This window comes from Haliotis asinina, chromosome 13 (assembly GCF_037392515.1).
Source record: "Haliotis asinina isolate JCU_RB_2024 chromosome 13, JCU_Hal_asi_v2, whole genome shotgun sequence".
NCBI lineage: Eukaryota > Metazoa > Mollusca > Gastropoda > Lepetellida > Haliotidae > Haliotis > Haliotis asinina.
This window is the reverse complement of record NC_090292.1, coordinates 39,381,665-39,393,313: the sequence shown is the minus strand read 5'-3', so window position 1 is coordinate 39,393,313 and position 11,649 is coordinate 39,381,665. Positions and strand designations below refer to the sequence as shown.

Below are 11,649 nucleotides of genomic sequence, written 5' to 3'. Positions count from 1 at the left end.
CACCTCGCGTGTCTTTTCGATGTCTAAACGTTGACCCAGTCGTGGGCCCAGCTCTTTAGTTAGAAATTAAAACAAAATATGTCACAGAGAGCACAATATCTGCTTAACTAACAGCGCGATGAACGTGCTTTCCAATTAACTTTGAATTAAAAACAATTCCAGGCGTTTCCCTAGAGAAACACATGATACTGCCTAGTAACCAACATGTATTTTTGCTCAGTGTTTGCCTTAACCTCTGAAACGCCGTAGGCCTTAACGGAAACACACATTTTCACAGAGGTAAATGCATTCAAAAACTCCACGACTGAAACCAAACAAAAATTGGGCAAAATAAACCCGCATTAAACGAACTTACTCATGGCTTCCTCACATCTTATCAGTATTCAAGGATTCTGGAGCAATAAAATATTTTCATGATGTCATTTCTGAAATGGATGCTAGACCGTATGCATCCGACACGACTTTACATCTTGGAAGACAAACTTCCAGTAAAGAAGAAGACGCAGGATCAAGTGAACGAAGGCACCACCAGGTGGCAACATCATTTTAAACATAAACCATGTGATGTATTAGGAATATCATTTGTCAGCAAAGAGAATAAATGTTTGAACCAGCAAACCCATCCCTATAACTACATGGCAAGGCCCTAAAACAATAATTGTTTGCAATGTGATTGCCGCTTTTGTGTATGTCAAATGGGTGACTGCATGGTGTCTGGGGTGTAGCAGCAAGAACACAAGACTTGAAACTCGCGCCACAGGTTTTAATCATTTTCGTTTCATCGTTGTACGGTCGTTTACAATAACAGTATAGCGTTGAACAATTCATGCCGAGGAGTGGCGAGGTTCAAAAACTACAATAAAAACAAACAAAGAACCTCTGTACTACAGATCATATCAAAAATATCAAAATTCATATGCAGATGTTAACAAACCTTATTTAACATAATTTTACTTATTTGGGACTTTAAACAACATTTCAAAACCATTTTACACATTTCATTTAGGCTTAGTCATGAAAATAACAAAAACATACAAATTCACAGTAAATTTCCCTTCAAATGACATATTTCACACCAGAAACATTTCTAAGACAATAATGGCAAATATTCATTACATTAAACATTCTTGAAAGCAATTAAATAGGACATATGACAAAATTTTACTCACATCTTGTGTAGCCACATGGACTTGGTAACCTTTTCAAAATGGTGTGACCTTCTTGACTGCAAGGTGATATGCACTCAGTTAGCCACCAGGGGCAGACTGACATGCAAATTAGGTCACCTGACCTACTGTTTATAAACATTGCCATGTGCTTTTGTTATGATTATGCAGGTAGTGGCTTGATCACTGTTATTTTTTGGAAATATGAATTTGAAAATGAAATATTTTGAATTTAACCTATTTTGTGATAATAAATGAAAACATAAATTTGTCAATAAATGAACTTAATAAGCATTTTTGCATAAAATTGAAAAATAATGATTTTAGCCTTTACACATTCGGCCTCTTAAACATACTTAGCATGTTTAACACACAAAATAAAGGCTAAATATATACTTCAGACAGAAAAACATACTAAATTCACTGATTGCTTGCTAGCAAAAGCACAAGCTTGTGGATAGCTCTGCTGGTGAAACATGTGAAGAGAGCCCCGTAACGTTTGACGTTTTTTCTCCCTTCTTTCACGACATGTGGGCCGAAGAAATCTACCCCACAATAAGCAAATGGGGGCGCTGGATTGACTCTCTTCGCTGGTAAGTTGGACATCAGTTGAGTACTTGTCTGCATCTTGTATCGTCGACATGTAGTACAGTTGCTGATGATGTTACGGACAGCGCTGTTTGCCTTTGTTATCCAGTATTGCTCTCTCAGCGCTGCTAGAACCTGGGATCGTCCAACATGTCCAGATCTCTCATGTGTCTCTCTGATTATCAGGGTGCTCACAGGGTTGTTTCGAGGGATCAAGATAGGATGCTTCATATCTTCCGGTATATTTGCTCTTGAAATACGTCCCCCAACACGCAGTATTCCATTGTGAAAATATGGCCTCAAGCTCTGGATACAACTTGTTCTTGATACTGATCTAGATTTCTCTATGTCTTCTATCTCTGACTTGTAGTGCTGTGCCTGTATGTACCTGATAATACACATTTCAGCTTCTTTCAATTCTTCCACAGTGAATTTCTGATTTGTTTGCAGAACTTTCAGGCCACGTTTTGTTCGTGCAGACAAGATCTTTGCCAATCGTTTGTACACTGCCACAGCTCTTTTCAAGCGATACCATGATGAATAATGGTCTATCAACTTCTCTATACCACAAGTTGACATTTTAGGCTGATTTGAATGTATAGCGGCAACACACTCTTCGGCCTCAGTGTGATCTCTGTCATATACAGTGTCTACAGGTTGGGACGGCCATTCTGACTGAGGTTGTCTAAGGAATTGTGGGCCTTCAAACCATGATTTCGACTTTACCAGACCTTCACAGCTGCTTCCTCGCGAGGCGATATCTGCTGGGTTGTTGGTAGAATCCACATAGAGCCATTGCGGAGTAGTGGAGAAGTCCCGTATGAGCTTAACTCTGTTTGCTATAAAGACTGGGAATCTTCTGTGCTCACTCTTTATGTAGTGAAGGACGGTGGTCGAGTCTGTGAAATAGGTGATATGTTCATCATCAATATCAAGTTCACCAAGCAATTGTCGGCCAATCTTTACTGCCACTGTGGCTGCTGTCAGCTCCAGTCGAGGGATGCTCTGGGTTTTCAGCGGTGCCAAACGTGACTTTCCCATGAGGAGTACAGTGTGAATATTGTCGCTATCATCTGTGAGTCTAAGGTAAGCTGAACATCCATATCCATTTGTGCTGGCGTCAGAGAAAACATACAGATGCTTTGCCGTAATGTTTCCAAACGAGTCCGGTTTCATGCAGCGGTTAATTTTCAGTGTGCTGAGAGATTGTAGGTTTGCAAGCCATGTGTTCCATAGTCTCTGATTCTCTTCGTTGACTAGATCATCCCAATCCAGGCTCTTGTCTTTGCACAAGTCTTGTAAGATCTTCTTGGCTGGTAAGAGTACAAGGGATACTAGTCCAAGAGGGTCATACAATGAGGAAACTGTCGACAAAATACCTCTCCTTGTCAAGGGTTTGACTGGTAAGGAAACAGCGTACTGAAATGTGTCAGATTCTGTGTGCCACTGTAGTCCAAGTGCACGCTCTACAGGCAACTTGTCATAATCCATATCTATGGTCTGAATGTCTTTAGATCTGTCATCAGGAGGGATAGATAGCACAACCTTTTTGCTGTTGCTAACAAACTTTGCCAGTCTGAATCCACCTTCCATACATGCTGATTGTAGATCCTTAATCAGTATAATGGCATTGTCCTTTGTGTCGACAGACTTAAGACAATCATCTACATAAAAATTTCTCCTCAGTGTTTCTGTCACACTTTCGTCATACTTGTTTTCAGACTTGTCGGCAGTGGCCTTAAGTGCAAAGTTTGCGATCGACGGAGATGATACGCTTCCAAACACCTGAACTGTCATGCAGTACTCCTCCAGAACTGAGTCTAGGTTCCCATTAGGCCACCACACGAAACGGAAGAAGTCCTGATGTTCTGGGGGTAGTCTGACCTGGTGGAACATAGCATCTATGTCTCCCATGAACGCAATTCTGTCAGTCCTAAAGCGCAACAGAACACCCAACAGTGAATTTGTGAGGTCGGGACCCTGAAGCAAAACATCATTCAGACACACACCTTTACATCTTGCACTGCAATCGAACACCACCCTGATTTTGTTTGGTTTCTTTGGATGGTAGATTCCGTGGTGGGACAAGTACCATGCACGTCCAGGTCGTACATCATGTTCGGCAGGTGGAATCTTGCGGGCATATCCTTTCTGGAGCAGGGAGTCAATGAATGATACATAATCTCTATAGTAGCTTTCATCACGGAGCATCTTTTTCTTCTGTCCCAAGGCTCTCTTGACAGCGATTTCTCGATTGTACGGCATAGTCTGATTCAACTTTTTGAAAGGAAGTGGAACTTGAAAATGTCCGTTGGTGAAACAGTGTTGACCTTTAACGATTTCCATAAACTTTTTATCCTCTACCGAGAGTCCTAATTCACCCGGACATTTGCCTTGATCGTTCTCACTAAAGTCTTTTTCAAACATCTTGAGGACAGCTTCAGGCATGCACTCGTTCGCTTTAGTGACTGGACGAAGAACAATTCTGTTACAAACCACTGCGTCATTTTCCTCATTGTGCTTTACGTGTATAGGGCCGTTAATTGTCCATCCATGTCGATAGCGCACGGCAAACAAATCTGAGTTCTTGTCTGATCTTACTTCAAATGGCTGGTGGGCAGAGGAACAGTTTATTCCAATAAGAGGTCCAATTTCTACGTTTGGCTGGTATGGAGGCAACTTGTCAGCGATTCCTTGAGAATGCTGCCATTTTTTCAAAACATGACGTTGTGGGATATGACTGTGATCTACAGGCATCACATCTCGACAGAATGTCTTGGGGAGAGCAGATTGATTTCCATCAGACAGGCCAGTAATGATGAGGTCGTTTACAACATCCGTTTCAACCACTTCAGTTCCATTCATGGTTGTAAGCTTGAGCGATGTCTTTATGGCTTCAGCATTCAGCTTTTCCTTCAAGTCATTGGTTATGAAACATCCTGTGCTTCCATTATCTAGGAAAGCATATGTCGTTATTACCTTGTCTTTGCCTTTCTGCTTTATTTTGACAGGAATGATAGGCTGTAGAACTGTTTCCACAATGCTTGTCCCAGTAACATTACAGGCTGTCCCTACACTTGTATCCTGACCACCAGAACCTGATACTTTTTCACTGTTCATCTGTGATGTATCCTCTGGCTTGTAGTTGTAGTCATGTAAAGATGTGGGATGGCGTCTCTCACAAACAGCACATACACGACGTTTCAGACATCCCCTGGAAGTATGGTTTTTACCATAGCTTCCAAAACACCTTTTGTTGTCAATTAGGTAAGACCTTCTCTCTCTTAGTGACTTCTGTTTAAAAGATTTACAGTCATCAATATCATGATTCTTCTTGCAAAAATAACAAGACCAACTCTTACCATCCATAGGTTGCTTTTCCTGTTTCTGGTCGTTGCCGTTTACTCTTGCAGCAAAACTGCTGAATTCCTGTTTCCGAGAAGTCTGGTTGCTCCTTTTGTGATCCTCCTTTCGGCGTTTTGACGATTCATTACCAGCTGTTAGAGCTTCCTTCCCGAAAATTGGCTCGTTTGCAGATTTAGCTGCAAAATCGACAAAATCTACTAAGGTTTTGAAATCAACAGCTTTCTGTCCATCCACTATAAGTTGAGTGACCTTATCTCTCCATTTGTTCTGCAAAGCGAAAGGCAGCTTCTGCACAATAGCTTGAAGGTTAGGAGCGTGATTTAGCACTGACATGTGAGAGATGCTGTGCATGACGTGATAGCACTTAAACAGCAAAACTGATAACTGTTTTAGTCCAATGCTATCGTCGTTCCTAATTGTCGGCCAAGAAAGTACTTTGCTCAGATAGGCCCTTGAGACACTGTATGGATCTCCATATTCTTTCTGCAAGAGTTGACGTGCCATCTTGTAGCCCTCTGTTGGTTCTATGTACAAACAGCCTGATATCAGATCCTTCGCCTCGCCCTCTAATTGCTGGTCCAGATAGTAGAGTCTGTCAGCATCACTACTTGTATGGGGTACAATGCGCGCATCGAAAGACATGATAAATGTTCCAAATTCCACACGATCTCCTTTAAATGTAGGAACTTTGGGCTGTGGCAATAGCATCGCACTTGTCATCTGTTTATGAACTTGTGTCATACTGTCACGTGCACTTTCTCCCTGGTTAGTGTACTGTCTACTTGAACTGCCCACTTGCTCCATCGTACTGGTAGGAATCTGTCTGGGGTAGTTACTAGAGGCTCCTGTGTAAGTCACATGATCATCTGGGAGTGTCCCTGATTTCAAGGTTGTCATGTGCAGAGGTGAACGATTATGAATCTCAGCATCTTGTAAGGCAAGTCTGTTCATTTGTTCAGTTGCCTTGAATACTCCTTTCACTGTTGTCTGTTCCATGCCATCATTTTCAGCAGCAGCGAATACTCTCTCACGAGCCTGTACCTTGGCTATTTCAATGTCAAGCTGTAACTCTTTGGCCTTTTGTGCAGCTCCCATCATAGAACTCTCTGCCATCAATTCTGCAAGTTTAGCCTTCTCAAATGTACGAGCAGATTTAGTAGAACTAGCATCTGACGGTTTAGATGTCACACTTTTAGACCTATGGGTACGCTGAGAACTTCTATTAGACACAGAATCATATTGTATTTCATCTAAAAGCTAGCGTTCTTGTCGTTTGATAGCTTCTAACACCTGTATGTGGAACTCCTTCATTGTTTGTAGCCTTTCTTGAGCCTGAATAGTATACACCTGCATCTCCTCTGCACACTCCATTGCCTTAGTATAAGAATCAACACATTTCTCATAGCTGAAACACAAATCATGATATCTACTGAAACATGACTTAATCAAATGCAAATTGTCTGTATTAGATTCATGCAACAGTCTACTGAGTTCATTCTTGCACTTAGTCACAGCAGCGAGTGCAGCAGTAGCACCCAGTCTCAAACGGTTCAAAAGTTCAGTCTTTCCTCTCTCCGTTAGAACTCGGTGTCGAGTAGGACGTTCACTAAACTCAGTTTCATCAAAGTCTAGATCAGTTCTATGCGTTTGTCCTATACCGAGCTGATCGTATGTGTTAGTGTCAAAGTCACTGGTACCACTTCTGTTGGACATATCCATATCAATCATTAATGTCCTCCACAATAAACATAATACAATAATTACAACAGAACTGTCACCATTCACAAGTCACTATTCACTGCGTTCTTCGTTGTCTGACTTGTCCTGTCAGTACCGGCCTGGCATCCTCATCACATCAGTCCATCTTGAAAGATTTTTTGAACTATGTAGCAGCAAGAACACAAGACTTGAAACTCGCGCCACAGGTTTTAATCATTTTCGTTTCATCGTTGTACGGTCGTTTACAATAACAGTATAGCGTTGAACAATTCATGCCGAGGAGTGGCGAGGTTCAAAAACTACAATAAAAACAAACAAAGAACCTCTGTACTACAGATCATATCAAAAATATCAAAATTCATATGCAGATGTTAACAAACCTTATTTAACATAATTTTACTTATTTGGGGCTTTAAACAACATTTCAAAACCATTTTACACATTTCATTTAGGCTTAGTCATGAAAATAACAAAAACATACAAATTCACAGTAAATTTCCCTTCAAATGACATATTTCACACCAGAAACATTTCTAAGACAATAATGGCAAATATTCATTACATTAAACATTCTTGAAAGCAATTAAATAGGACATATGACAAAATTTTACTCACATCTTGTGTAGCCACATGGACTTGGTAACCTTTTCAAAATGGTGTGACCTTCTTGACTGCAAGGTGATATGCACTCAGTTAGCCACCAGGGGCAGACTGACATGCAAATTAGGTCACCTGACCTAGTGTTTATAAACATTGCCATGTGCTTTTGTTATGATTATGCAGGTAGTGGCTTGATCACTGTTATTATTTGGAAATATGAATTTGAAAATGAAATATTTTGAATTTAACCTATTTTGTGATAATAAATGAAAACATAAATTTGTCAGTAAATGAACTTAATGAGCATTTTTGCATAAAATTGAAAAATAATGATTTTAGCCTTTACATGGGGTTTTCAAGAAAACATAATAATTCTTCAGATGGGAGGAAAATGGTCTGATACAAAAGAAAATGAACTCGTGCAGGAATTATATTCTTGAAAAGAACAGGATGCTAGATCTCATAAATAACGTATGAAGTCTCCATACAAGATCAAAGCCTGGTTTAGCAGAGATAATATCAGCAACCCAGATAGGTTATTCCAAAAGTGATTATGCAAATCTAGTTATAAAGATTTATATTTCCCTAGAGATTTGCTTACGCAAATAAATGTGGTACTTGGTCATTACCTTAGAATGACATCTTGTTAGATAATAGCAATAGAAAACAACTTTTTCGGCATACAGTGCTGCCAAATAGCGAGTCTGCTACTATTTTTTCAGCACTTGGTTTCGACTAGGTTGCAGTATTTTAGGCCCCAAACCGAAACGAACATAAAAGCGAAACGTTTTCAACCTCATGTGAAATGTCTTACTGATTTTGATAACATATATTTCATCACAATCGAGCCTGTACACTGACAGCAAGTCGTAACATGGAATAATGTTGTATAAATGAATCTCGTAGGTGCTGCTTCCCTCTTCAGCCAGGTCGTTTCGTTTGGATTGTCATACCCTGTGTGTACTTTCAAACGTCCCCGACTAGAAACGAGACATTTATCCTGCCTAAATCTGTCTTTCTACTTGGTAAGCTGAAGAAATGGTGTCTGTTTTGGACGATGCCGTGCATCTCCAGCCGACGCAGTACACCATTGTGCCATTTGCTAAACTGAAAGAAACAACCCGATTTGTATCACTTACAGCGCTCGATCGTTGGCAGTATGACGGACTCTTGTCACTTATGACGTCACGAGCGGAAAGGTCATGTGAGTTCCAGCGAGATATGCAAATGAGTGAAGCTCAGATAAGAGAACCTGTATTAAAATAAAACATACTTTGGGTACACGTTTATTATGGCTTTATCTTTCACACAGCAAACTGTTACAATATTTTATTATTCTCCTTTCATCTAAGGACCAAGAAACGTAAAAAGTTGTCGGTCCTAATGATGATCTGAAGGCCCTACACCGTAAGTATAATATCAACAAGTCCGTACAAACAAAAAATGTGACAACAAACAAACTGAACTAAAGTGTTATTTGACTGAATAGTCTATAAATGCAATAGCCGGCCAACCTTCGTGGGGAAAAGACAAGAATCAGCTTTGACACGCAATAGGAAGTCCGCCTGATCTTTCCTTTATCAGGAAGGTAGTCGCATGACGGCCAAAGCACTCTCAACTCCCTGAGAATTAAAGAACCGAAACTGCCTTGGCATGTGTTACCAACTTAGGAGTCCCAAAGTAAAGCCATCCTTGTACTCATGTTTTACATCAGGCAAATTAATGGCCACCCTACGACACTGCTGATGCTGTATCCCCGTAATGTTTTGAACTGGGGATCAGCAAAGCCTGTATAACAAGATCAGCAAAATATCAATCAATGTTACCACCGACAGGTCCCTTCCGGCTATGACCAATACATCAATCAAACAGCTACCAGTAGTGATTGAAAGAAATGTCCTGTGTGACATGGTTTGATCAAGAGGAACAGTATGGAAAGGCTGGAATAAGCCCATTTAAGATTTCACGAAAATGATGATCATGTTTCAGCCCAGTGACAACATCCAATATTGGTTACACAGCATGAAGCAATCAGCTGTTGCTAGCATGTGCTTTGACCAATATTATTATTATTACTATTATTATTGATACTCAGTCTGATTTAAAACTAGCTCCCTCTAGTTTGAGACCACAAGATATGCATACGTATTGAACGTATCTGTGTTACTTGTATATTTATTCAGCACCAAGTGGAATTTAGACGCGAATAAGAAGGTATATACAGACATTCTGCATGTGTCGAGACTGACGTGAAACTGATTGACGCTGGCCAACGTAGTAAATAAACCAATACAGGTGGAGTTAGAGTTGTGAGTGGGTAGTCGATCTCAAATAGGGAACATCGTTAGGCCGTTATGCTGAAACACAGTGGTTTAACCAAAAACGATGAGATCGAAGATGGACTGAGATTAATCGTCGGAAGTACATAGAAAGGCTTTTCGATGTACCGGGGTTGAAAGAGTACATATGTGTGAGCTTTGCGGCACAGGAGGTTAATATTGGAACCTTACACAATGACACTGCATATAGAAACTGTTCAAATTTATGTTCAAGAGTGCAGTCGTTTCAGCATGATGTGTACCACCATATCAGCCAATATGCTCGGTATTTATCGTTACGAGGTTGAGGATGTCTTGTCTCGAGGTCGAGATCACAACAAAAGACTGGGCAAGCAACTAAAGTAAATAAATAATATATGTAGAATTTTTATTCTGTTACATTTCAAATGCCTATAAATAATTGATAAACTGCTGAGAAAGTGGGATGTTGCTCATTATTTATTAAACATTTCTTTCATAGAATTTACGATAACTTCTTCCAAAATCAAAGAAATGTAATGGTTCTTCTGTGTAAACAGCCAATCAACAGTGTCAAAATCTTTCTGGACGTAGATCGGATCGTAATAACCTTGCGTGTTTTTACTTCCACCGGTACCATTTCTTCTCACTCAGGATTAAGAATATTTACTTTCTATGTTTGCGCATATCACCAAGCTCGTACTTCACTGTACACAGATCCCTTGTGGTGATCACTAGGCCATATTTCCATGGTATTGTCTAAACTTTACCTTTTTTCAAAATACATTCTAGCTAGTTTTAGCTCTTTTGTGATACTTTTGTGATTACTTATCATTTCACAGTCCATCGATGACTTGTTCTGTAACTACTTGCATTTACTGGTATCTACATTTCTCGTCACTATATGGCTGAAACATATGACGATGTGACGTTAAACCTACTCACCCACACTGTACTCAAATAAACCAGCTTTTTACCAAGAATATAACCTAGTGTAAAGGCGACTGGATTCTGGCATAAGCTATAGAAAATCGGCCTTATGATGAAATAATGTCTACAACTTAATATCTACGTTAGTTATAGCATTCTACGATATAGTTTGAATACTGAAGGGCAGACTCGGCACAACGGTCATCAAACGGGTGCGCCTGTGTTTGAAAAGACTTAGAGATGCATTTATTGTTCCAATATTTATCGATAGCTTTGCACATGAAATCAGCAAACTGGATATGATGCGTGAATGGTATGCCCTCCGTCAGCTGATGGTTTAGCACTTGTAATACCATCGCAACACTTGCCAGATGTCGCAAGCTTTTCGTATTCCAAATGGCTCGTGGATATAACGTAGGCATAACGTAGGTGACCATTTTAATGGCTCAAATGTAGGTAATATGTGCTTTATTGTCACGATATGGCTGACATATTGCCGATGTGACAAATATTAACTCACGAGATCACTAATATGTCTTTTTACGTCCTGAATGTTTCAGACGGAAATGTGTGCTGTAGTTATGATTATGCATGCTCCAGAGTATGGTTTCAGGAGAATGTACAGTCCGTTTGGCTTCGAAACAAACATGACAACTAGACCCGAAACCATTGTACCCACAATGATCTGAAATCTGATGTATTACGACGCATCATGTTGTTAAATAAACTCTTATGAAACCTTGTTCTGTTTTCACTCCACCAGGTGCTTTCACAAATATGGAATGTCATTCTACAAGATTTCGTGCAACATTTAATGGCCTCAATAAGGCGCACGTGTAAAACATGCGTCAATGCTTATTGTGAATTGTGTGACTTTCATTTTGGCTGTTCTCACAGGGTGACCTCATGAGCATGTGTCCTATATGCAAGCCTGGGGTGAAATGATGTTCTTGCAATTTAAAAAGTCTCGAAGATATAGAATA

The 11,649-nt window shown here is 40.0% G+C and overlaps 1 protein-coding gene across 1 annotated transcript; it reads right to left on the bottom strand.

Annotated features, from left to right (window-relative positions):
* Positions 1–1,586: 1,586 nt before the first annotated feature.
* LOC137259536 (uncharacterized) lies at positions 1,587–6,233 on the bottom strand. Its single transcript, XM_067797168.1, has one exon. The coding sequence runs from the start codon at positions 6,231–6,233 to the stop codon at positions 1,587–1,589; it is 4,647 nt and encodes a 1,548-aa protein (XP_067653269.1).
* Positions 6,234–11,649: the final 5,416 nt, after the last annotated feature.

Bases quoted from the DNA above. Each gene is read 5' to 3' on its own strand.
- LOC137259536 (XM_067797168.1), bottom strand. From the start codon at position 6,233: ATGGCAGAGAGTTCTATGATGGGAGCTGCACAAAAGGCCAAAGAGTTA.